General features: G+C 41.2%; 1 protein-coding gene across 1 annotated transcript in view; it reads right to left on the bottom strand.

The window, feature by feature from the left end:
* slc6a11b (solute carrier family 6 member 11b) overlaps positions 1-14,866 on the bottom strand; it is a 35,287-nt gene extending 20,421 nt beyond the window's left edge. The window contains exons 1-7 of the mRNA XM_049588985.1: positions 14,506-14,866; positions 13,613-13,840; positions 12,296-12,430; positions 11,776-11,916; positions 11,517-11,598; positions 6,592-6,724; positions 3,203-3,337 (exon numbers count right to left, since the gene is read on the bottom strand). Of these exons, the coding sequence (XP_049444942.1) occupies positions 3,203-3,337; positions 6,592-6,724; positions 11,517-11,598; positions 11,776-11,916; positions 12,296-12,430; positions 13,613-13,823 (837 nt within the window). The 5' untranslated portion in view covers positions 13,824-13,840; positions 14,506-14,866. The remainder of the gene's footprint in view (positions 1-3,202; positions 3,338-6,591; positions 6,725-11,516; positions 11,599-11,775; positions 11,917-12,295; positions 12,431-13,612; positions 13,841-14,505) is intronic.
* Between the last annotated feature and the right edge of the window lie 12,221 nt (positions 14,867-27,087).

Genomic DNA, 27,087 nt, shown 5'->3' with positions numbered 1-27,087 from the left:
GTCTGACAACAATACCATAATTACTTAAATATTGACCTGAGTGTCCAAATGTGTTTTTTCAATTTGCAGATGAGCTCGCAAAAAAGTCCTCTGTATAGATCTCCCTAAATAGTGATTAGGAAGTAGTGAATGAGTAAATTTTATCAGACACGGCCTTAAGGCCTTTGAAAACCAAGTCCATTTTTTTCAAATGCGTTTTTTTTAAATTGGTCATCCAATAAAATTGTTCCAAACAGAAAACTTGCACACTGAATCTGATATGTTTTACTATTCCAATCACTGAGAAAATTTACAACACGACACAATATGGAGTCATCAAGCAGCGAGGATGATTTTGTGGTCCTTTAAAGTAGAAAAAGATAAATAAAATATTGGGTCCTTCAATCCATAAAAGGCATTCAGATTAAGGAGACCTTAATCAGCAGGAGCTGCAGTGTTAACTTGGTTAAAAAAAAAGTATTGCCATCTCCAGCTGACTTTTTAATGTTTCTAATTGACTCTTCTTAAAGCAAGAAACTTTTAAAGGTTTCTGAAGCGTGCACATGAAGGCTGCAAAGATAAAAATTTTTCCTTGTCAGACTGAGGCTTAAGCTGCATGTCCCAGAGAAGCTTAGCATGCTCCTTTGCCTTGGACGATAGATTTCTACAACAGGTAAAAGCTAGTTAACCAAGCATGCTAACGATTGCAGTTTATGCTACAGCAGATTAACATAGTGTGTAATCCCTTCATTATAGTTTTGCTCCTCTCTGTTTGAATTTCAAATATTGCTTTTGCTACAGTCCCATGTACATCACTTCAAAATCCAGAGAAATCCAGACTTGACAGGACTGCCGAGCCAAGTTAGGGTTGTTAAGCTGTGAATGGACAATCACTGTTCGGAAAAAGAGTTCAATGAACGGTCAATTCTGAACTCATGTCAGAAACAGTTTTACAATAAGAATGAATTTAAAATTTTTCTGTTTTTTTCTTAATTACATGTGACAACACTTTCCTGAAATATAATCAGTGATATTGCCACTCAAAATGATACAGAATCTTGACGTTCAAATAAATCTATCAATTTATCAAACTGTCAATCACTGTGTTTTGATCTGTTCTCTCTGTCTCCCTCAAACTCATCCATCTCAATTCAGGTTGTCATGACACCCCATCCACTGACATTTTCGTGCGCACTGTTGCCTAGCGACCCGAGGTGTCTGCCTTTTTCAGACAAGGTCAAGTAGTCTGCTCTGTGCGTGTGTCTGTCTGTCTGTCTGTGTTATATATCAATGCACCATCTCTATTAGCCTCAAATCCTGAACTTTCCACCCCTCTAGCTCTGAAGGCTCACTATTTTCTTGACCCTAGATCATCTCATCACCAGCAGGATGTGTCAGCTCTGCTATGATGATCTTGGCTCTGTAATAAGCCACAGTAGAATCACTGCCAATAGAGTGGGGTTTATACCTGAAGCCAAATGTCTGTAACTATATGAAACAGCTGCCTTTTTTTAGTCTTTGCCACACAAAGGTAGTATGTACCATTTGGCAAACAGCTTCCCTCTGAATAAATGGAATAAAACGGTACAAAAAAGTACATAAACAGTGATAGCAGTGAAAAAAAGACTGATCCCCCATCCCATTACAGTAACAATAACACCACCTGTCCCCCTGGCAGCTATTCAGCTCCAGACAGGTGGGCGTAAGGCAGGGGTATAATTTCAATCCCATGAGTCTCTTTACCCCCTCCTGCTTTACGTTGGTACCTTCTGCCTTTCAAAAGTCACCGTTTTCACAGAGCACAATTAGACTGATTTAACATAACTGCTGCCTTAAGCTTTGGTTGGGAAATACCAAAATTGTGTGTATTCTGTACAGTATTTACTGTGTCTTACAGCAGGTTAAGTTACTACAGTGTCCTTGATGTGTGGCATCCCTGTCAGTATCACTGGACTTGCAATTTCAGTCCAAGTGCCACCAGCAACAAGACAAGTTATAGCAGCCACGCTAAAGAGCTGTATTTGTAGACATGATGTACACCCTCTACAGGCATGGACACTAATAGACTTGCAATTTTGACACATGTGCCACTTACAGCCATTACAGCCATTTTGTGTGTCCTCTCACCTCCATGGCTGTCCTTCTGGTAACTTTCAAAAGGTGGTGCGATCCTAACACATAAAGATAACAGCAGCTCCACTATAAAATTAAAGCTGTAACACTGACTTTCTTTCACATTCGTAGGTATAACAACTGATAAAATGGCAAAACCTATTATTTTGTCTTACTGGTTGGTGGCAACATCTCAGTGGCACTCAGTGATGGGCATAGCGATTCTTTTCACAGCATCAGTTCCTTTGAGTTGACACATGTTAATGTATCAGATCTTTCCAGTTTTGATGTTTCTTGCAAAATATGTTTGTTTTTGTTTCTGTGACACTCTGTTATAGTACATGCAAGTCTGGCAGGAAGTGCTGCCCGCCCCACAAATTTCTCTTTAGTGCATTACTAGTCAATATGAATAAGTTCACATTGATAAAGACAATATATTAATCTTAATGCACTGATTCAGCATCCCACTTGTATGTAGGTAGGCTATGTAAGCTTAATGCAATGTTACAGAAATGTCACTGACAAGCGATGTGTCTTTGATGGGCAAGTGGGAGACATGCCCGTTATCTCCGCAGCCTTGTGCTGCATTCAAGTTGTTGGAATAATCTGAAAAATTAGTTCCCCGTCATATCTAATGGCTCACTTGATTTGTTTCTTTTTCTAATCGTTATCAACATGTTGTTTAAATGCATCCTAAATGCAAGCGCTAAGCATTAAAATACAACACATCCTCTTTATAGTGTCCATGTTGTTTCCAAATTACAACTGAAAGCTCATGAACACATCACAGTTGGAAGAACAACCATCTGAGGAGCATGTGAATGCACCATTGGCCTTGGCTGGCAGAGGTCTTGATGCAAGACTCGCTGTAGCAAACAGTGTGAGCAGTACGCTATGGTAAAGGTGGGAAGAGTCGGGGATTCATGAGCACTCAGATGTTCATCAGGCTGACCTGGTACATACCATACACTAGAAAGAATTGTTCAAAAAGATTTGTTTGTTCATTTTTGCGCATCACTAGTGGCACTTTAACATTGTACCTATAATGCTGGAGGCAGATCTTTTTTCTTTTTTACCAGTAGAGACAGAGATACAGTGGGTCCAGGCCTACCTGAGGGTCAGAGAGACGTGATATGTCTGGGTAGAGGTAGAACTTGATGCCATCAAATGCTCCTGGCAGCGTCACTCCTCGGATCAGCAGGATCAACAACATGAAGTATGGAAATGTTGCTGTCACATACACAACCTGCAGGTATAAACATGCACAGATTTGGAATATTAAAATATGTACAGATCACAGACAAACACAGCTGACACTGAGTCACTGTCAGAATGTAGAGTAGTATTTGCTTACATAACTAGATATGATTTGTACAAGATAAGGTCAAAGTAAGGCTGTGGAAAGCAAAAACATGGCAAGCAGTTGTCACAGCTGATAAATAACGGGCTCTAACCAACATAGCCACCTCCTCATCCCCTATTTAAAAATAACTAGAATAAGTGCCTAACAGTTGCGAACCTGTCAAGTTGCAGTTACAGTTTACATCCATATCTGTTAAAAACACGGCTGCTTCACAGAATATCTCTACAATCAGTACAGTTTCAAGGTGGACACCCAAGATTAGTCACCAATTCAGTATCTGACCAAATGTCTCCCCTGCTGTTCCTGAGTCATGCCGCTGAAAAATGGCCAGAAAAGGGTTTTGCAGAATATTATGATGTCACAGTGAAGTTAATCTTTTGGATATTGAATCTCATCACCTCATCATTTTATTTTATTAGATTTTTTTTAAAGATTATTTTTTGGGGGGCATTTTAGCCTTTAATTGATAGGACAGTCGAGCGTGAAAGGGGGAGAGAGAGAGGGAGCGACATGCAGCAAAGGGCCACAGGCTGGAGTTGAACCCAGGCCGCAACGGCAACAACCTTGTACATGGGGCACCTGCTCTATCAACTAAGCCACCAACGCCCCATTCTATTAGACATCTGAGTGAAATTTTGCCATTATTAGCAAATGAATTCTTGAGTTATGGTCAAAAACATGTTTTGTGAGGTCACGGTGACCTTGACCTCTGACCACCAAGTAAACGTTCTTGCCTAATTTATAAAAATTCCCTAAAGGTGCTCTTGAGATATTGCGTTTCACAAGAATGGGATGGATGGACGGACAACCCGAAAACACAATGTCTCCGGCCACAGCCATTGCTGGTGCAGCAGTATTGCAGTATGCCGATTGTTCTGATTTGTTGTAGGCTCTCACAAAACAAAAAGGTTGGGATTGAGAGGTCTCCAGGTTCCAGCTTAACCTGGAACCTGGAGTATATTAGCATTCAGTTTTAGCACTCAGTTTTGCAGCTCAAGTTTTGGAAGGATAGGGTAGAAAGGGTATCACGCACAGCACTAGAGAGTCAACTCCACTATAGTAAACATCAGACATACCTTCAGTACAGTATCTAGCACTTGCTAACCATCAGACTAACACTCCCTTTTTTATTGAACCATTCAGGTTTTGCAGAATTGTGCTCGACATCTCAAGACTCTTAGAAACCCCTTGAACAAAGACCCTGGCCTCTTGGAAGGCAGAGGCGGACAACATACATCCCCTGGCTTGCTGGCATCCAGTCAAAGTCCAATTGAGGGCAGAACAGGACAGAACAGAGCCGGGCCAGGAGACTGAAAAGAAAAGAAGGCTCCTCTGGCCCCGTCTCTTAAACAGGAGAAGCCCAGAGGAGTGATGCTGGCAGTGTGGGAAAATGTGCTTTTCTTTGAAGCGCGCACAGAAGTGCATGAGTCCACACACACACACACACACACACACACACGCACACAACTTCATTCACAACACTGAAATGGGTGTGCACATACTACAGACAAAGATAAAGTGGACCATTCACATAAACGGGCCTAAACACACACTCATAAACGCATGCACACTCCAATTACTCGTATACCCCTGGTCAGATTACTGTACAACTGCGAGCAGCACTTTCATGAATGGAAACTCCTTTTACGAGGTGGAAGCAATTATTTGTTGCAGGTTTTGATGCAGTGAACTTCTTAATCTAACTAGAAGTTCAGTTCACTGTTACATTGCCAGTTTAAGCTTGATTTTACCCTCAACCATTCAGAAATTGACGATACTCTGAATATCCTGAACATCCTTCACCTTCAAAACCTGAATCAAAAGTTTAATAAAGACCCATTTCTTAACTAAGATAGTCTTTAAACAGTAAGGATCCACGAGACTCAATTAGACTGTCCACTGTAAGCTCTGTTAATCCTAGTGTGGCCTACAGGGGGAAAGTGTGGGAAAAGTTGTCTCCTGCCTGGCAAATCCCTCCTTTAATTTGTCAAATAAAACGATCACACACCCTAAACCTTCTCGCCCTCTTTCTCTTCATCTCTCTGGAGATGAAAAGGACAATATTCAATCTCTCCATGAACTTCTGATGCTCCACATGCTTCGTCCAGCTCACCACGGGTAAACATTTAAGCCACCACAAATTTACTGGTCAAACTTGCCCCTGCCTCACCGTAAATCTAACAGGAGGGCTTAAATGTGAGAATGGCTGGCAAACACGGCCAACAAAAGCAAACAGCTTAGCAGAGTCGGAACTGAATGGGCTGTAGGGTCTGTGGAGAAGAAAGCACCTCTCTCTTGCAACGGGCGAGCTGTGGTTTATTTCTCATAGCAGGAGAGAGAGGGAGAGAGAGAGGCAGCAGAGGCGGAGGCTGAGGATATACTCTGCATGCTCCTCATGAACGCTCTCCTTTCCTCCAGTGAATACAGGAATCAATCTTGGACCGGCTGCTAAAGCCCGGCCATGAAGAAGCCTTCTCCCCTCTTACTTCACAGCCAGACAAAAGACACTTCAGGGAGATATAGGCATTGCCGCCTAGTTGTTTTTTTCCCCCCATCATGTAGAATGTGAACCCATTAATTTTTCCTCACACACCTCTCCTCTTTTCTATTTACTCTCTTTCTTCCCTCTCTTTTTTCACTCCATCTCCATCTCTCTACTCACTCTGTCTCATTCAATCTAAGAGGGGGAGCTGAGCGCCCAAACCAAGGTGCAGAGTCCTCACTGTCCTCCTTGAGGCTGCTAGAAGAGACTCAAGGAGGACATTAAAATGGAAAGGGTGATGGGAGGAAAGGTAGAAGTGGGTGGTGCAGACACCCCTTTTGTCCTCTATTTGCAGGGGGGGGGAGTACTTGTGGCTTCCTGTCAGCGAGTTGTTTTGAGGACAAGATGGGAAATCTTGTGGTTGTTTCAGTGAGCAAGATGAAAATTAAAACTGCTCCAGTGAATAAAAAAACAGCAAAGTAACATTCACACACATTCCAGCACACAAACACTCATGTAAAAAATCCTCCATCATGAGTTGGATGGTGTGATAACCGCATTACCCATAAAATTTTCTCATCTTTCCTGTGATTGCATTGCACAGACTCACATACAGGCACACACAGAACAGTAAAGATGCATTACTCTGTCTCACCTTGCCAGTCGACTTGGGTCCCTTCCAGATGCAGAAGTAGCAGATGAACCAGGCCAGGGCCAGACACATGGCCAGCTCCCAGCGCATTCCACCCATGTGTTCAATACCATCTGATATCTTCAGGACTCTGCGTCTGATTTGGCACAAAGAACATGGATGAGTTACAATTTCATTTAGTTGACATAAGTACAAGCCTTCGAAAACACTTTCTGGAAAGGGAAAATGGTGCTGAACATGTGATGTAGAGCCTCTGCAGACTGAAGATCTGTCTTCAGGCATTAAGTACAAACTGTGCTGAATAACTTACAACACAGAGGGAGAATGATGAAAAATGCATATTTGTTTGAGGTTGCTCAGTATAAATAGTAATGTCATTTTTACTGGTTAATCATAGTTGCTAGTTCAGTTAATGCATTCCCCAACTCCACAAAGCACTTCAACTCCTCAATGTCAAACCACTACAAGGATAATAAGCAATGAAATGCATCTCTTGAGCCTCAAAACTAAAATCTATGTTTTGTAATGGAATGGGGAAACAAACTATTTCACATTTGCTTTAATCACTAAAGGCCTTTATTGTCTTTTATTGGTTCTTCATGTACTTGCTCAGGCACTCACATTGTGATAGTATGAATGCACACAGTACCAATCATAAAAACGACCATCCTGACCAAACCATAAATAAAATATCTGTCGGCAACTCAGCGAACAACATGACAATGCAGAGACTAACCAACAGGATGACCATTTCTATCCTCTGATTCAGACTGCAACTTCCTCCTTCCATCCATGATGGCTGATCCTCATCCTGCTGCTAACCTTGCAGTTGAGGATGCAACTACAAGGTAATATGATGGTAAATTTTACAAGCAGCAATTGTGGAACTGTATCTGTGTGGGACGATGCAGTCTTGAACAATGTGAGGACGGCATGGCAACAATCTTCAACAACATTCCCACAAGTAACTTTCCACCCATCATCTGATAAATGGAAGTGAGTAGAGAAGTGTTCTTATCCAACAATAAGACTTCCTCCCTTCTGCTGAGTCCCCTCTGCCACTTGAGTGAACTTCCCATGGTTGTTAAGCTGTGGACGAACACATTATCCTAATCATGCCTCAACTCTGTCTTTGGCCTAATATGGTTAATGTCCTGAATGATCATGTCTGATTGGCTTAAGGAAGACAGACACCAAGCAAAGAGAAAGGTGTCATCTTTGATGGGATGGGAGCAGTAGGCCATTTGTTAATTTTTAACAGGGGGACGGACATCAAAGTTTAATAATTCTCAATAATTTATCAGTAAAAGGTCTGGGTCTGGACCTGGTGGATGAAGAGTGATGGCAGATTAACAAGGGGTCACATGATGGTCATTTTGCTAACAAGGAAGATGACGTCTCCCCTCGTTCACCTACTGGATGGGAAAGAATCTCAATAATGAAGGCAGTCGGCAACAGTGTGGCTCTAACTGAAAAATGTCATATAATCTTACTAGAGATGGAGATGAGGATATTGAGCATCGAGGAGGTTCTGGTGGGACAACTGCACTTTGGTGGGCAACATAACCAGGCAGGAAGAAGTCTGGTTTGCTCCACTGTTCATAACAGGTCATGCAGATTCTTCAGCCCCTGAAAGCCTTTTATGTCCTTGGTGGTCAAAATGTTTGTGCAAAAATATTGTCCAGGGATCACTACCTAACGAGTCAACCACAACACCTTGAGTCAAATCATGCCTTAGTTCAACAGAACATCCATTGACCATTGTGATTCTCCTGGATTTGAAATTAAAATTCACCCTTAAGGAACAATGAATGAGCACAAGTACCACGGTCGGAACAACTGGGGTAAAAGAAAAACATGACGGGGACGTATATTCCTGGACATTCCAACAGCGTCAAATTATGATGTTAGGAACAGATCTATTCAGCCATTTTGCTAAAGTTTATGTACACAGTGTGCATTCAGCAGATTTATACATCCTAAAAACTTTAAATAAGTAAACTAAGTCTAAAAATAACAAACAAACATTGACTTACACAGGACTTAAACCACAGTCTCCCATGTGAAAGCCCTGTACAGAACCCGTTCATCAAACACGTCTTACTCCATTGTGGACTGAACTGTTCATTATCCTATGTCACTTGAATATTATCTCAGAGAATATCCGAAATTGGCTAGTACTAGCCCTAACCATGGCCTCTTTGCTATAGCTGCCTCCTCCCTTGACGTTTCGATGTGACTAGCCAATCACAGCATGCATGGGTATACATAATAATGCATGTGAAAATGGGTTAAGTAGCCAAATAGCTGCAGTGTAACTATTTTCACCCAGTCGCAAATAGACATTCAGGTGTTTTTTTTTTTTAATTTTTACTCTGCCTCACTTCCTGATTCTCTATGTCAAGCAGCTGTCAGCAAAGTGGCCAACTTGATGACCTAAATTTCCACAAACGCAATCCTGCCTGTTCTTAAGTTGATTAGTCTGTGGAGCTCTGTCGGCAGATGATACCCAAAATACAGCTGGGTACCGCTGTAAAAGAGAGGTTTGCGTCCAACATTCTGTGTGATCCTTATTGCCTCTGCTGGCTACATGTCAATATATTGTGTTTCTACACTGCAGAGTCGAAAAACAAATTTTCCAATGAGAACAAATAAAGTATATTTCAATACTGAAATGGTGTATTTAAGCAAGCTGCTCAACAGTACAGAGTTATCGAGCCAATAGAATCCAATAGAGGGCTTGTAATAGTCAACTACAGCTCTACAACTAAAACCTCCTCTTCAGTGATACGCCCACAGGTGTAGGCGCAAGATACAGGGCACCTTATCAGTGATTATGACATCATAGCTCGTCGGCGGTGGTGAATCAACAGTGTGTTTCCTGTTTGTTGAGGCAAAGCCAGCCAAAAGCATTGATGGAGGATGAGAAGCGAGACTCGGTGCCACAGAGCTACAAGGTGCTGCCAAATCTTTGCCACCGAGTTCACCCCCGGAGCTCCTGACCAGCCATTGATCATCATGACATGTTCTTGGTGGCCGGCCACAGGCTAGGTCCAACACAGCCCCCCTGTCCCTCCCTGGTCAGCCGAGAGGGCAAGATGTGAACACTAATGTGTGTAAATATACTTGTTTGAGCTCTCAAATGTATGTGAATTGGTTTTATATGAGTGCAAAGTGCGACTTGTGTGCACACTGTGTCTAGGATTATAACAAAGCAGGCGTGCGAGTTTAGATAATACCGGTATCTAGCAATTTTTCAGGGACTGAGCATGGTTCAAACTACCGCTAAGCAAACGGAAGGCAGGTATCTTCTACATGGTCACATAAATAATGTATAGCCAACATTAAGAGTATTTGCCAAAGTTAGCTTTACCAAAGAAACATGTCTGATTTTCCTTCTCGTGTGAATTTTTGACATGCAAAAATTAACAAATGATTGTATCCTCTTGGAGACTCCAAGAGGATGAGGCTTTAATATCTCGTATCGCGTTCAGTCTTTTCTTTTGGTTTATTAAAAAAAAAACTGCAACTTCCAGGGCTGAAGTGCCAAAAACTGCAGTTCCTCAAATGGCCACTTGAGGGTGGCTCCAGAAGCGAGTCAATTACCATAGACCCCCATGTTAAAATGCCCAACTTTACAGCAGAAATAAACATGTTCACAGCCTGGTTCCAAAATCCATTTTTGTCTCATGACAGCTGTACAGTTTTCAATTTTATTAAGGTTTAAAGTTACGTATAATTAAGGCCACTGTGAGTGACAGGCTGTCTGCTGGTAGTGTCCTAAGGCTCTCATTCAAATCTACTCCTCGCTCCCCCACAGCTCCAACCTCTCGCCCAAATATGGTCCAAAAATCCAAAATGGCAGCGGCCAAAATGCCAAACTCAAGGCTTCAAAACAGCAGCCCACACACTAAAGGGTGAGGTCACCATGGCTACGTCCATTATTTTATACAGTCTATGCTCCAGACATATCACTACTTAAATGATGCACTGGTAATAGTACTGCACATATGCACAAAATTAATCACATTTATACAAAAGCTTTTGTTTGACAGTCTTTTTATCAAGCTCTTATTCAGTGTTTAAAGCTTTGAATTTTAAAGTGTAAAGATGTAATAATTAAACCATGTAAATAAACTTCCATACAGATGGCAACATACAGCTTGTTTAACTCGCTGCACCGATGTTTGTTTATGCTGTATATACAGTACGAATCATGACAGTCTGTGTTGGCATCGATTAAACAAAGCCTGGCAGGTTGCTACTTTTGCCAACGACATGGTGGTTGGCTTTTTGGCCATGTCTTGCTCTGTGGTCAGGTTCATGCTGCTGGCTCAAATCTGATGTTTTCATTACTCTGTTACACAAATCATGTCACTTAATTCTGATTTCGACACAAAAATATATATTGCATCTTAAACTTAACCATTTCAATGCAATACATAGGTTAAAAAAAGAGAGATTCAACCCAGTAGTGTAAACATAGCCACTGGCAGCGAGACAGGAAGTGTGGTCAGCATTACACACTGACAAGGCCTGATCCGCTGCCACACACATGGCTCTAGCTGGGAGACAGCTGGCCTACCAGGGCCTGTTGACACACAAATATGAAAAGGGCTGACTAATTATTGGGGGAGAGGTTGAGGGGGAGGAAGGGGGCAGGGAAATAGTCTGGAGCTGTCAGAAGCTCTGATTTTTAACATTACGTTAGACAGTGACATTAAAGGAGGACTTCAGACGTAACTGACAGAGCATCTCCTCGTGGTGCTATACACAAACTGTGGTACCATTAATATTTATACCCACAGAGATGAAAGCCATCATTGTAGTATGCTCTCCAATGGGACTTTGCACACTCAAACAGATCTCATATGAAGACTAATGAACATGACAGAACATGAAAAAAAATTAATAAAAAATGTACTCACTCCCAGAACTCGATGACTGGAGAGGTGGCGTTGGGGTTTGTAATGTTGGTGGCATTTTCTCCATAGTAGTCGACACAGTTCTCTGTGGATACACAATGAGGTGGCATTATTTTTAAGAGCAAACCACAGGTATATGTGAAGATATGCACATTAAATACTTGGATATGTTTTCTATTTCCTTCCTCTTAAAACAAATGAGATGCACATTATTTTTTTAGTTTACAAGAATAATTTCTTGTCCACTGTTCCCTTCTCCTACCTGTGTTCCAGTAGTGCCCACAGCCAGCCCACGGCAGCTCAGTGGTGAAGCAGTTGAAGAGGTAGAAGATGGCCCAGGCAAGGATCACTACATAGTACACGTTTAGATGAGCTTCAATCACCTGCGTTGCATAGCCAATACCTGAAAAGAAAAATATTATTGAATTATTGTCACCTGCAAGTATTCACAGCTGCGTGACAAATGTCAGTAAGAGACCTGTAGGAGTCCACAGCTTCAACAGGAACATGACAGTTAAGAGTTGCTCAGGATCATCATTAAGAAATACAATTAGATTCCATGGCAAGTGCTTTGCAGTAGAAACATGTTCATTTTGTCTGTTTTCCTATGTTAAATAAATGCATTTACCTGTGAGTGCCAGTGTTCTGTCTACTACACACATGCATGACTCAAGTTCCATCAGCCCCGACTATTATGTCTCCAAATAGTTTATGATTTTCTATTCAATTATTAAAATCCTGAGCAGACCCTGATAAAAGATATGACGTGCGTGTTTTCTCACCCTCAAAGAGCGGGCAGACTTTCCTCCAGCAGGTAATGCCTCCCTCACTGGTGAACTGACCCAGGGCAGTCTCCAGGAAAAACACCGGGATACCGCAGCACACGAAGAAGATGACATACGGAACGAAGAACGCACCTTTGTGCACACAAAAAAAAAAAATACATAGAGAGCATAAATACCACTTGATTAATACTTGAATAAAAGTCACACAGCTTGATAGTTCAAAATTAACTGTAACCTGTAAACAAGTACGAAAGGAGCAATTCATAAAATTCAGATGAAAGCACTCACTATGATGTCACACTCATACTGCAAAATGACCTTTTCAGGTTGTAGGGAGGATCCATACTGTGCTGTCTAATGGTGCCTAATGAGGGAACCCACCTCTTTTATTGACACGATTGTGCATAATGGATGAAATTATAAAGGACATCATCATATTTTGGTACTTCTAATGCCAGTTTTGTAAAAGTGAAAGCTCTTAGAACCAAAACTGACCTCCCTCGTTAGTGCCGTAGAAGATTAAAGAACTGGTCTTACTTGTTTTACTCAGAAATGCGCCTTTTACATTTTTAAAATGATCATTGTTGTAGTACTCAGATCAGTCTTGTTCTAGACCACTTTTTGAAGGTCTCGGCCTTGTTTCAGACTCGACCACCTTTTTACTCTGTCTTGTCTTGATCTACGACAAACCCAGGACCAAGACCGAGGATTTTATTTCAAGACCGGTCAATATCACAGTCGCAGGGATGTCACTAAAAGGAAAAAAGGAGTGTTTAATAAAGATGGTTAAGTTGATTTTAGCTCTGTAGTGTTTGTATTTGTTTCTCATAGAAAACAAACGAAATTTCCCACACATACAATTCACATTTGCAATACCTTCTGATTCTCATGGTACACTTTTACAGTATGGCAATAAAAGAGGTGAGAGAAGAGGAATCTTTGTGTCCTGTGGGTGTTTTATGGGAATGTGGATCTTTTGGATTAATTTGAGGATTGCCTGGTCTTAATGTTACACATTTTATCCTAAGTTTTGTCATGTAGTGTGGGACTCGCTCTGGTCTGGTCTTGGTCTTCACTCGGTCTCGGTTTAGGTGGTCTTGACTACAACACTGGATTATATCCTATCTTAATTATGTATCTAATCAGGGATAAAATTTGTTTCTTTTCTTTCAGTTCTTGCCTGTCTTGCCTCCCCCATCCAGCAAAGGATTGTGACTTATGTCCACCGCTTTTCTAACACAAAAACCTCTCCTACCACCTTGAGTCTTATGTTTATGTCCATACGTCTAACACAGATAAGGGAAGATTATTTACCTCCTCCATTCTTGTAGCAGAGGTAAGGAAACCTCCAGACGTTGCCCAACCCAATGATCTCTCCAGCCACAGACAGGACAAACTCAATCTTGTTGTTCCATTGGCCCCTTTCATTGTACTCCCTGTTGTCTAGGCTGGAGCTGGACCCTTCCGGGTCTCTGCCATCCTCTGGTTTACCGTTTATAACGGGCCCACTCTTCTCAGCTGTCATGACGCTCCAGCAGCCCGCTGTGAGCGGGAGAGAAAAAACACAAGGACACAAGATTTTAAAAAGGTGACCTCATAACCCAAACTTTAATGGATTCAGTGACTTTTTCTGGAATTTGTATCTTTCCTGGGGACTGTCCCATTAATGCAAAACCACGCCCATTGAAGAGTTCACATGTATGTGTAGGTTCAAATCAAGAGAAAGGAGTCCAATTCATTTTTACTTATTATGTAACTGCTCAGCCCTTTAATAAGACATATAAAAAGGAGCAGTGTGGTGTGATACCTCATTAACTTTTGAGTCAACTAAAGGACAACAACATCAAGAATGAAACAGCAGAAGAGACACTGTACATGAATGTTGTCCGACCAGAATGAGGAGGCTTGTAAGTGGGCAGATTAAAAATCTTTCAGTAACCTGCAACTACTCACTCCTGTAAACACTGGCTCACTGAGTTCACTGTAACATCACTGTTATGCAGCATTTAGATAAAAAAATAACTTATTAACTTGTTGAAATACAGTTGCAGCCTACCTTAAACTCTATCAACCCAAACATTATCTACTGTACTTACTGTATGTAAGTTGGCAGCCTAATAATTACTTAGTCACATGGCAATTAAAAAAAACTGAAATGATCACGCAAATAGAAATAAAGACATGAAACACTGAGCCGCTTTACTCACCAGTCTCCTATGGAAGAAGTGGCAAACCTCCTTTTGGCTCCCGCGATGATGCGCACTAACAATTGCCTTTACAAAACACAGGGTGGTTAAGCCTGATCAGGGGGGTGGAAAAAAAGGAGAGAGGGGGGCAAAAGAGAAAAATGAGAACAATCTGGATCCGCGTTGAGGAAAGTGGTTTTGTTGAGTCTCCCGTCTATATAAAGGAAGATCCCAGACGTGGCAGAGTGACGGTAGATCTTGCACCAGGCGATGGATAACCTGCGACTGCGCTCCCACTCTCCAAGCGGTCCACTCTCAAGCGCCTCTAGTTGGATAAAAGCCATGTGGTAACCAGTCTAGCTCTCTTACCACGGCGCACAGAGAGCAGGGTGACATGAGGAGAGACGGGCTAAACACGAGGAAAAAGTTGGGTTGGTGTAAGTTTAAGCATGAGCTCTGGAGTTTTTCTAATTTAAAATTAAGTCGCGTACTGTATGATTATTACAGCCATCACACTGGCATGTCTTCAGATTCATGGGTGGGATGTGGCGAACACAACCCAATCGGACCTCGGTAGGTGAGAAAAATAAAGGCACTGATTTAAAAAACGCTGCAACAAAATGATGCACCATTATTTACCATAAGGTCGTGCTTATAGTACTATAAGTTGTAAATTCAGCATGCAACCAGTCAGTTTTAACACTAACAATATTTTGCAAGCATTACTTTTTCCAATCTGGGTCTTATTTACATGTTTATGTCCATACTGACAATAATAACACACACTGAATCAACAAAGACCTGCAGCCTCATATGTAACTGTTAACGTTAACGGTAGGCTAAACAAACCGGTGTGCGCAGATGAATGAAAAGCTAGCTTTGTTAGCATAGCAAGTTGGCAATTAGCCTAGAGTTGGTGTTTTGTCCCGTCAATATGTGTTCCCTTCACCATAAGCCGACCAAAACCGTTAGCCCTAGACCCAAACAACAAAGGGGTGCTCATATTAACAAGAGGGATAGAGACACTATTTGACGGTGGACACTATTCAATATAACAACGGTAACTTTATGCAATTAGCTAAACTAGCTAATTCTGTATTACTATGACAGCAATGAGAAGTTAGCAAAGTGAGCATGACCCATTGTCAGAATTTTAATTATACTGTTCTCATATAACTTTCTTACGAATATACACACACAAAGGTTAGTATCATATCTAGGTTATTAACGCCACACTATTGATGTTGCATTGTATTATGAAGTCACAGGGATGCACCTGTCGCACATCGGTATGACCAATATTCGCCTCCTTGACTGCCATGGGTCTATCAAAGTTCAGATTTTATGATTTATCACTTTATATTATTATGATAAGATTATCATACACAGGCCTATCAGCAAATAAAATAACCTTTACCGAAGGCAGTGATGTTTTTCTGTTGTGTCACATCAAATCTGCGCAGGCAATAAAACGTATGTCCCAGAACAAAATGGCGTCCAGTCCTCCCGGGTACAATCAATAAAACAGTGTTAAAGATGAACAGAGATCTTTCCTGCGACGTTGTGAGAGCGAAAGGACGCAGTAAACTCACTATCGATGCATCAGAGGATGTATTATATTGTTTCTTTGATAATGCTACACTGTGAGCAAGAAATCCGTGTTTAAATCGGCTGGAGGAGAGCTAGTTAATATTAGCTGTTAGCAGCCGTTGGTCGGAACCAACTGCCATAGACACTGTATTGAGTTACATTATGAGGTGTTCAAGCTCTATTCAGCCTATGGTAAATTATAATGTTCTCTTGATACGTTCAAGTTTAATCGTGTAAAATGCAGCTTTGTTGAGGAACTTGAATAAATACATTTGTTTGATGGAGAAATTTGTTGTTTTCCTTGTCATCGAAAATAGATATTGGAAAGGGTATTATAATATTTATAGTAAACAGGCCTCTGAAGTCGTTTTATTATGTTTTTCATGTCAAAGAAGGTTATTTTGAATGTTGCACATAATTTTTTAAAGCCCCTACAAGGAACTTTAATTTTGAGTTGATTTTGGCGACTCTGGACAAAAGCGGTAGTGTTTTGCCGGAATGAAGCCTACATTTCCCATGAGCTCTAGCGCGTATTGTCGTAAAGACGCTTACCTGGCTCGGGCATGTGTTTGTTTTGGGGATGAATGAAACAACAAGACAGGAAAACTTTGCCCCCACTCCTATCGGGGTTCCCAGCTCACCTCTGCCTCGCCCCAGCTCCACCTCTCCAGCGTAAGCGCCACTGCCGCCGGGGTAAACGCAGCGGTCGGCTGGTAAGGGTGAAGGCCTGTTTGGCGAGCACTTCCACGGCTTCTTGGACTGAGTATGGAGCGGTGCCTTGTCTCTTTATTTCTCGGCACTTGCTGGACCCTGTCGACGCCTGGCTGGTACCTGTCGTCGGCCTGGATGAGGTGTTCCAGCCCCGCGGCCCCTGCTCTCCTCGTCCCCGCTGGTACGGGGTGAATCTGCGCAACCTGTGGCCTCTGTGTGTGGCTCCCCGGACAGCTAACGCCGTTGACCCGCTGGATCCTGCCAGGATTGGCTGGTAAATGCTTGATCGCTAGTGAACAAAACATTTATCCTGAAGGATTTCCTGACTTCCCGAGGATTGGATTTTCTCTGTGACTGAGACATGGCTGACTGTTGGTGAGTCCAGTGCTTTCACAGAACTTTTACCCGATGATTGCTGCTATTTTAACTCCCCGCGGACGTCGGGTCAAGGAGGAGGAATAGCGACTATTTATAAGAGTGACTATATACAAGTATCTTTGCTTTAAATGTAAGCAGCTAGGGAAGATGACGTGTGCGGTCTGAGCGCTGTAAATCATTTCATCGTGGAAGCAACCTGGGGTGGACCCGGAGACAGTTTCCTAAAGGTATGGATATACACTATATAGAAATAGCTTATCTTCACACCGATGGTCTCATTTGCTGTTGTAGGTCACACACAGACATCAGCAGAAACGAGAGACTTTTGCATATCCAGTTAAAAGTTCCTTGTAGCGGCTTTAATAAAGATTTCTTTGTTTCCCTGACACAAATGGGGGAATAAATAACAAAACAACAAAAACACTGGTATCACCTATCGGCCAAATTGTTATTTTCAACATGGGCATCAGCCTAGAATTTCACAATTGGTGCACTCGTAGTTACATAGGTTAGGTTAAGGCAAGTTACATTACTTTGGTTTGGTATAGGAAAAAATATTGCACGATTTACTCTAAAAAGTTCATTTGGTTTCACATGGACACAAACACTGGTGTCCTAGGGGCAAAGTCCTGGGAAAAGTCCTTCTTTACAACCATCAGTGAATTGATCACATGATCGCAGCCTTCAGATACTGGCTCATGATAATGTGTGATATATACGAATTTTAATGCATTCTTTTTCGAAGGTAGCCTATACATAAAACGATGCGCCAGAACAGCCTGGAATAAGACCTATGTTGAAAAATTGTACACACATAGTTTGCCTGCACTTGAAGTCAGCTTTTAACTAATTCTAAGATAGCATTAATGTGTCACCAGTGGGTTTACATTTAAATCTTGATTTTAGAAAATTAATTTTGAGTTTCCAATGTAGACTATACTCAGTAACAATATGACAAATTAATTATGTGATGAAAAAATCATTTCTGCTTTAGAGCCCGCCGATATATCAGCATTATGCAAATATTAGTATTCTGTCAGTATCAGCACATGTTTCATCAGATACAAATCAAGATACTGCAGTAAGAAAATGCCTGAATATATTCATCAGGTCTGCTGCTCACCCTTGCAGCCAATTTTTCCCAGTGGCCACATGCAATATTGCAGCGAAAAAATTGCCCGTGGCCCAAGAAGTATTTTCCCCGTAGGCCATCGTTATTAAAGATACGTCTGTAAAACTGCTATCAGGACACCTCCACATGCAAACAAGGTCAATTACAAATCTTTATACTATGTATTTTTTAAGCCATGGAGGTTTTATATTTGTAAAACTTTCCTCAAGCCTAGAAAAGCTTTTTAAAAATCCATGACATCATCACAATGTAAAGTCAATGAGCCGAAAGAGAACTTGCAGGCGGGTCCAGCAGGAGAAACACTTGAAGGGCCACATACCGCGGAAGAAAACCTGAATGCTAGGGACTTTTTTTGGCATGTACCAGGCGAGCAACTCCATTGGAATGAATAGGTGCCACCTTGGCGTCCAGTATCTAGTTATAATGAGAAATCAATTAATGATAGAAATTTTGACTTCATTTAGAAGTTTGTTTGCCCACCAGTGAGCACAGTTGGCAAGTTTTGTTCTTCTGCGTAAAATGTCCTGCTAAGAAAATATTTTGGTTAATATTCTTTCATAGCTACAGTTAAGGGATCCTTATCAAAAGCATTTGTTTAACTACCTGTTTTTATTAACTATTTATAAACTCTCATATATTGGTATAATATCAGTCTGGCTGTCTGCATAAACATGTTCATGAGTCATGACAACACATAAACTACATTTAAAAAATCTGCTACACATAATGAAAGGTTAAATATTTTGTTCACCTGAGGAGTTTGTTGGTTGAAGACTTGTGGGAAGTCAAGCCTCTGCATTCAGAGAGGCAGTGACCCCGTTTGATTTATGAATTGATGTCAACAGTCTGGTTCCCTTTGTCAAAGCAGTTGCTCCTGGGGCTTTGCACTCAGCATACCAACTCACACCTCTTTGTCCCCCCTAGAAGTCACTCTGCACCCGAGCATACAATATGATCCAGTTTCCTCATTTAAAGGCATTAGATTGCTGTCGTCACCAGCTAATGATGAATGATCAGCCTATCATAAAGTCTTAGTAACCCATGCTGCTTGAAGAACAATTATTCCTTATGGGCTTTCTTTAAAAAAAGAAGATTATAAGGTTTGTTCATACACAAGTTGATTGCCTGGTTTCCAGGCGTGATAGACTCGGTGCACTAGGAACTCCCCTGACTCTAAAAGCCTGACCTAGTCTCTAAGAATCCCTTCACGCAAGGGTCACTCGTCATTAGAAGCTTAAAGGAAGTGCCCTGCATAAAAAGTATGGCCACCCAAAGCGGCTGGCAAACACTCACTGTGCTTTTCAGGCAGAGTCAAGTCCTTTATTTATGTTGCCCTGTACAACATTATCAGAGGGGGAATGCTTCATGAGGGTAAAACTGATCATTTCTTGCAGGTATGAGGCTGCTGCAGAGGCTCATGTTCCTGTTTTCATGCTCCTTTGCTCTCTTGGTAACAAGTGTCAAATTTATTCCTTGAAAGTGCTCAAAATAGCTGCAGTGTGATGAGTGTGGTGATATAAGTAAGCAAAATAACTTCTGACCTCGTCAACTGCAGTGACAGACCACATTCTCACACTTAGGGAAGGCCCAGAGTGAGCTGTGGACTACAATATGAGGGAGACTGCCTCCAGAAGACGTGTGTTAGAAAAAGAAAACCTTTCACTCCATCACCGGATGCTCTGTTGTCAAGACGGCTACAGGTCATTCTCTTCAACCATTATCCCCCGGCCTACTGACTCCTGAACAAGCAAGATGCTTCAGAGCAATTGGCCGCCTCGCTCCGAAGGGACCACAATCTTGTTGTTCCATTGGTTGTCGGGGTCGGGAGGAACAGAGTCACTTTGCTGTCCAGTTAGGACACTGGAAAAAAAGAGACTCGTTGCTAGGATACCTCATCAGTCTTTTACAAGGTGCTGCGACTGAGAGCGGGTATAAGCTTAGATTAGATAGGTGGACTGAGAGAAGTGGAGTATGTTAGAGGCAGACGTAGAAGGAAAAGAAGCAGAAAGGGAAGACGCAGAATGAAAAATGAAGGACAGTGAGAGCAGGAGAGTGGATAAAGCTGTCTGCGTCTCTCTCGCCCTCTCACATGATGTTATATAACAGTGGGAGGCTTCTTTTTTTCATTGTTTTGTAAATGCTGAACCTCTCTATAGCAAACATCATTTTACTTGGAGTAAAAAGTGCACTAAACAGGTCCGTGCATTTTCACAGTAAAGTTCAGTTTGCTCATTTTGCATTTCGCTATGCATGTTTTTAATTGTTGGCTTCTGAGCAGATTTTCAGTGCTCATTATTCCACATTAGCAAAAACTGGAAAAGCAGACGAGAACAGACTGTGCTTACTTCTGCTGCATAATTTTTGTTTTGGACTTAAACCACAAAATGCACAAATCCACTTCTTGGGGCTTATGGAGTATAACTGGACACCCATTACTTGCCAGAACAAGTACCAAACACGACTTCACACAGAACAAGGTCTCAAAGATCTAGTGTGTAGGATGTAGGAGAATTTTTCGGCAGAAATTGAATATAATGTTTTCTTTAGTGTCTAACCACCTGAAAATAAGAATGGCTGTATTTTTGTTAACTTAAAATGAGCCACTTACAGTACAGGCCAAAAGTTTGGACACACCTTCTCATTCAATGCGTTTTCTTTATTTTCATGACTATTTACATTGTAGATTCTCACTGAAGGCATCAAAACTATGAATGAACACATGTGGAGTTATGTACTTAACAAAAAAAGGTGAAATAACTGAAAACATGTTTTATATTCTAGTTTCTTCAAAATAGCCACCCTTTGCTCTGATTACTGCTTTGCACACTCTTGGCATTCTCTCCATGAGCCTCAAGAGGTAGTCACCTGAAATGGTTTCCACTTCACAGGTGTGCCTTATCAGGGTTAATTAGTGGAATTTCTTGCTTTATCAATGGGGTTGAGACCATCAGTTGTGTTGTGCAGGTTAATACACAGCCGACAGCCCTATTGGACAACTGTTAAAAGAACCAATCAGCTAACTAAAGAAAAACGAGTGGCCATCATTACTTTAAGAAATGAAGGTCAGTCAGTCCGGAAAATTGCAAAAACTTTAAATGTGTCCCCAAGTGGAGTCGCAAAAACCATCAAGCGCTACAACGAAACTGGCACACATGAGGACCGACCCAGGAAAGGAAGACCAAGAGTCACCTCTGCTTCTGAGGATAAGTTCATCCGAGTCACCAGCCTCAGAAATCGCAAGTTACCAGCAGCTCAGATCAGAGACCAGATGAATGCCACACAGAGTTCTAGCAGCAGACCCATCTCTAGAACAACTGTTAAGAGGAGACTGCGCGAATCAGACCTTCATGGTCAAATAGCTGCTAGGAAACCACTGCTAAGGAGAGGCAACAAGCAGAAGAGATTTGTTTGGGCCAAGAAACACAAGGAATGGACATTAGACCAGTGGAAATCTGTGCTTTGGTCTGATGAGTCCAAATTTGAGATCTTTGGTTCCAACCGCCGTGTCTTTGTGAGACGCAGAAAAGGTGACGGATGGATTCCACATGCCTGGTTCCCACTGTGAAGCATGGAGGAGGAGGTGTGATGGTGTGGGGTGTTTTGCTGGTGACACTGTTGGGGATTTATTCAAAATTGAAGGCACACTGAACCAGCATGGCTACCACAGCATCCTGCAGCGACATGCCATCCCATCCGGTTTATGCTTTAGTTGGACGATCATTTATTTTTCAACAGGACAATGACCCCAAACACACCTCCAGGCTGTGTAAGGGCTATTTGACCAAGAAGGAGAGTGATGGAGTGCTGCGGCAGATGACCTGGCCTCCACAGTCACCGGACCTGAACCCAGTCGAGATGGTTTGGGGTGAGCTGGACCGCAGAGTGAAGGCAAAGGGGCCAACAAGTGCTAAACACCTCTGGGAACTCCTTCAAGACTGTTGGAAAACCATTTCAGGTGACTACCTCTTGAAGCTCATGGAGAGAATGCCAAGAGTGTGCAAAGCAGTAATCAGAGCAAAGGGTGGCTATTTTGAAGAAACTAGAATATAAAACATGTTTTCAGTTATTTCACCTTTTTTTGTTAAGTACATAACTCCACATGTGTTCATTCATAGTTTTGATGCCTTCAGTGAGAATCTACAATGTAAATAGTCATGAAAATAAAGAAAAATAAAGAAAACGCATTGAATGAGAAGGTGTGTCCAAACTTTTGGCCTGTACTGTATATCTAAATAGGGAGCAGGTCCTCGTTTACAGAGTTCGTCTTGTTTCTACAGTGGCCCAGAATGGACCAACCAAACAATCGCTCTACAAAGGGCCTTTTGCGTTATCATGTTTTTTGTGTCAGCCCCTCCACGTTGAGAGCATCAGGAATAACAGATTTTTTTTTAACATAAAACTGTCTTATTCTGTGTTTTTACTAGTTTAAATTACCACATCCATTTGTTTTGAAGAGTAAGAGACCTCTGCGGATAATTAGACTCCTAAAGGCACTCCTAAAACCTCATGAAAGTCTGGATCTCAAGTTATCAGAGTTAAAAATTGAGCACACATTAGCTGGTGCTGGGAAAGCATGCCATCTGCAATGAGGGTAGGAGAAACACTGATTTGTAACATGAAACTGTCTTATTTTGTGTTTTTTAACTGATTTAAATCACCTGATCTGTTTGTTTGGAGAGGAAGAGACCTCTGCAGATTATTTAGCCCCTGGGGCATCGGTAGCATAGCGGATAGTGCCGGCGCCCCACGTACAGAGGCATTGCCTTGCTGCAGAGGCCGCGGGCTCGAATCCGGCTCACAGCCCTTTGCTGCATGTCAGTCCCCACTCTCTCTCTGTCTCCCCATTTCACTCTCTGTCCTGTCCTTAAAAGGCAAAAAGCCCACAAAAATATATTAAAAAAAAGATTATTCAGCCCATGGTAATAACCTCCTGAATGTCTGGATCACAAATAATGTGAGCAAAAATTAAGTTATCAGAGATAATAGGTGAGGACACATTAGCAGGTAGTCTGTTATGTCCCAAGCAGCATAGGAGAAGGTCTTATTTGTAATGTGAAACTGCTTTATTCAGTGTTTTTAACCGTTTTAATCACTGGGTCCATTTGTTTTGGAGACGAGGAGACCTCTGTGGATAATTTGGCTTCAAGTAAAAAGTTCCTTAACAATTAACACTGAAGGAATTCTAACTGAGAGAAGTTTCATCTGGTTGCAGTCTCCAATTCTCGCCACTAGATGGCACTAAATCCTTCACACTGGACCTTTAATATTTAGAGAAAATATTCTCCAGTTAGAGTAGCATGTGTAACATGCTGTCATAAAGAGATCGGCTACACTTCATACTGTATTCTACAGAACAGAGACATTAACAGGAACCTGACCTATTTTAGTTCAATAACTAGGAAAGACAAATACTCCTGAAGAAAATGTTGGTTTGCTCGCTGCCAAAATTTTTCAGTTAAAACATTTAATATAGGTTAAATACTGGAAGAGTCAAAATAGATATCCCCAAAAAAGCTGAAACAGAGGTTAAAAGCAAAGTGCTCAGTTTCAGAGTAAGCACTGAATGAAGTTGAAGTGTGAATTTAAGCGTAACTGGGTGAAATTAATATATTAGTTATTAGTTAGTTAGTATTAGTACTGAAAGGAGCTGAAATGTCAATAAAAATGTAGATGATAAATTAAGCTGAAAGTGTCACATGAAGTCCTGAGAGAAAACTGAAAGACTGTCAGTCAAAGTGTCAGCTGGAGTGTTGAGCACTCAGAACAATAGAGAAGCAGAATTATGTATCAACAGTGGGAGCTGTGTAAGTTAAAGGAGCTGAACTTACTTATTGTCCAAAGTTAAGACTTGAGACCTGATTTGACATGTCAGTCGACAGTTGAAGCCAAAGAGATGAATAAAATCAAAATGTCAGTTGATGTGTAAGTGGTGAACACGTGTCCATCAGATACAAACCTCTGAGCCATCACACGTGTAGCACTCAACACTGATCACCCCAGACACCAGGCATTTCCAAAGTATGATCCGGGGCCAATCACAGCCCACAGATTTTAAACAGTCTGTGTACAGTCCTGTACTATCACACAGTTTATAGACATGCACCAAGTTGGAACTCCAGAAATTGCAGAAATTGAAACTGAAACTGAAGCCATTTTATCACTCTCTTCAAAACCAAGAGACTCCTTTTACAATTACTGCATTTATAACTGACAGAACGAAGTGGTTTCTGGTCTACTGCTGCCTGGATTGGTTAGTTTGTTTGTGTTATTGTGTGAGGCTTGGATCTGAACTAATGTGATGTCCAACTGCTCAGCTTCTGTGCCAGTTAGGAGGTTAGAGGAATATACAGTAGCTAATTTGAAAGATCGATAAGACACAACTCTGAAAGAAGGCTTGGCTCAGTCACAAAGAGGCACATCAGGTGGGTTAGGTTAGCAGGTTGATGTGTAGTAACGTCATCATGCAGAAACTTATGTTAGAAGTGCTTGGGAAATTAGCATTTTAACACTAAAATGTATGTACATTGACCAAAAGTTAAAAGTTTGGATTTAAATACATACATAAGGAAAACTTCTGGGAAGCCATAGAAGGATATGAAAACCTCAAAAAGACAAAACAGACAAAAAAGTGGAGTCAATAAACAGCTGGTTCTGATTAAACTTGTACACTGAATTAAAAGCTGACAGCAGCAAAGAAGGGAACAAATTTTAAACTTGACAGTAACAAGATGATTGGTCGACAGAGAACTTGGCAAAACACTTTCAGTCAGCTGTTTCAGTTGGAAGCAAGAAAAAAAAACAAAGAGAGTAATCATGTAGACGGTCTAATCTGTTAAACTTTTGCCAAGCTCCACTCTATAGGAGGATTTCTGAATGGAAATTATTCCTTTGATCTGCCTTCGGTATGTTCAACATGTTTGACATGTTTGGAGCTGAGCCCATTCAAAGCAAGAACCCAAAGTGAGTGACAAAAGACAAAGTCATAACTTCAGCCAGGTCTGCCAGTCAGTGCCTCGCAATGCTAATGTTTCACCGAGTGTATAAACCTGCAGCTCAATGGAGACACCACCCCACATCTTCATATCAACAGCAATTTGTTTGAGCAACTCAACAAAACGCCCCCAGAACATTTCAACACGGGTCACTTCACTGAGAAAGCCTTAGCCCGCATTGATGCACAATTTTCACCATCAACAAAAAGAAACTGCGAGGGAAAGTGAAGAGAAAAGAAGCTAGGGGAAATGCGAGACAAAGAGCCCAGCGCAGCAGATCCCAAACTCAGGTTCAACACACTCGCTGCAGCCAATCCAGTGCATCCATTCAGCCCACTTGAATTCAGTGTTCCTTTTATGCCCATGTGACAATTAGTCTGCTGTCCGACAAAAGGTGGTATTTACCTTCACGACAATAGTGTGACAGTATCAGATAATAGCATGAGGCTGTGATAATTAAGCTTGAGTCACAAACATACACGTGGGCATGCATATACACAGACACACACACCAGTACACACACACTCTGACCTCACCTTACTGAGTCCAATAGCTTTCTCTGCTTGGCAAGAGGGGAGCATTGAGTAGCTACCAACCAGGCCACCCAGTAGTGAGTGAGACCTGCCAGCAACACCCCCGTGCACATGCCAATGGAGCTGAGGAGGCTGATATTGGTATGCTGAATATTAATACTATCACAGACTGGTGTTTGTGTACCAGCATGCAAAGCAGCAACGGAGACAATCACAGCACTTTACGGGTTCAATCTGTCCTCTACACAACATTATATTACACAACTGTACTCTTACTACAGTACACATTTTATATTTTATACTAAAAATATCTATATTATTGAGTTTAATTTAAATGATATTTACTCATATCCTGAACCTAAGTACAGATTTTAGGTACTTGTACTTTACTTGAGTATTTTCTTTTCATGCCACTTTATACTTTTACTCCATTTATCTGATAGGATGATAGGATTTTTGCATAAAAACAATAAAAATTCATAAATTATAATATTTTGTTATAAATCAAGCTACATAACCGGTTACACCAGCACAGCTTAAACAATTACTCTATTAATTACTTAGCCAACTGACTGAAAATCTAGTGGTAACTATTTTGCTCAACATTTCAGTCATTTTCTTTTTATTTTATTTTGAGTGTCTTTGAGCTTTTGTGGGTGGGTTCTTTCTGATTTTGTTTTTTAGATTTTTCTGCATTGGGTACTTTTACTTTCATACTTTAAGTTCAGTTTCCTGATTATACTTACTTACTTTTACTTAAGTAACATTTTTAATGCAGGACTTTTAGCTTTGACAATCTTTTCACAGTGTGGTATTAGTACTTTTACTTAGGTAAAGGAATTGCATATGTCCGCCACCACTGAGTTTAATTTAATAAATATCCAAATAAAACCAGTTAAAATGTCTTTCTGATGTGATCCTGCAAAAGTTGTAGGCGTAGATGGGCATATTTTCAGATAATGAGAATGTAGTTTTATATTATGTTGTGTTTACAGACATGTATTATAACTTTTGTTACACTTCCTGACCACAATGTGTCACTGTGAGATTGTGTGAAGTAGAGATACAGGTTGTAAGAGTGGTGGGGCGGAGGGATATGCAGACAGAGAAGAATAAGTACAGAGGTCGAGATGTATGCTACAAGTTTTAAGCGGTGTTAGAAAATTAGTGCACTGGTTTTCAAACCATGGTATACTGGTGGCACACACGCTCCCTCTAGTGGCACACACTGGAATTTCCAAAGTATATTTTTTAATTAAATAAAGTA

Source organism: Epinephelus fuscoguttatus, linkage group LG1 (assembly GCF_011397635.1).
Source record: "Epinephelus fuscoguttatus linkage group LG1, E.fuscoguttatus.final_Chr_v1".
Lineage (NCBI taxonomy): Eukaryota > Metazoa > Chordata > Actinopteri > Perciformes > Serranidae > Epinephelus > Epinephelus fuscoguttatus.
Note: the sequence above shows the minus strand (reverse complement) of the source record. Positions and strands in the feature narration are given on the sequence as shown.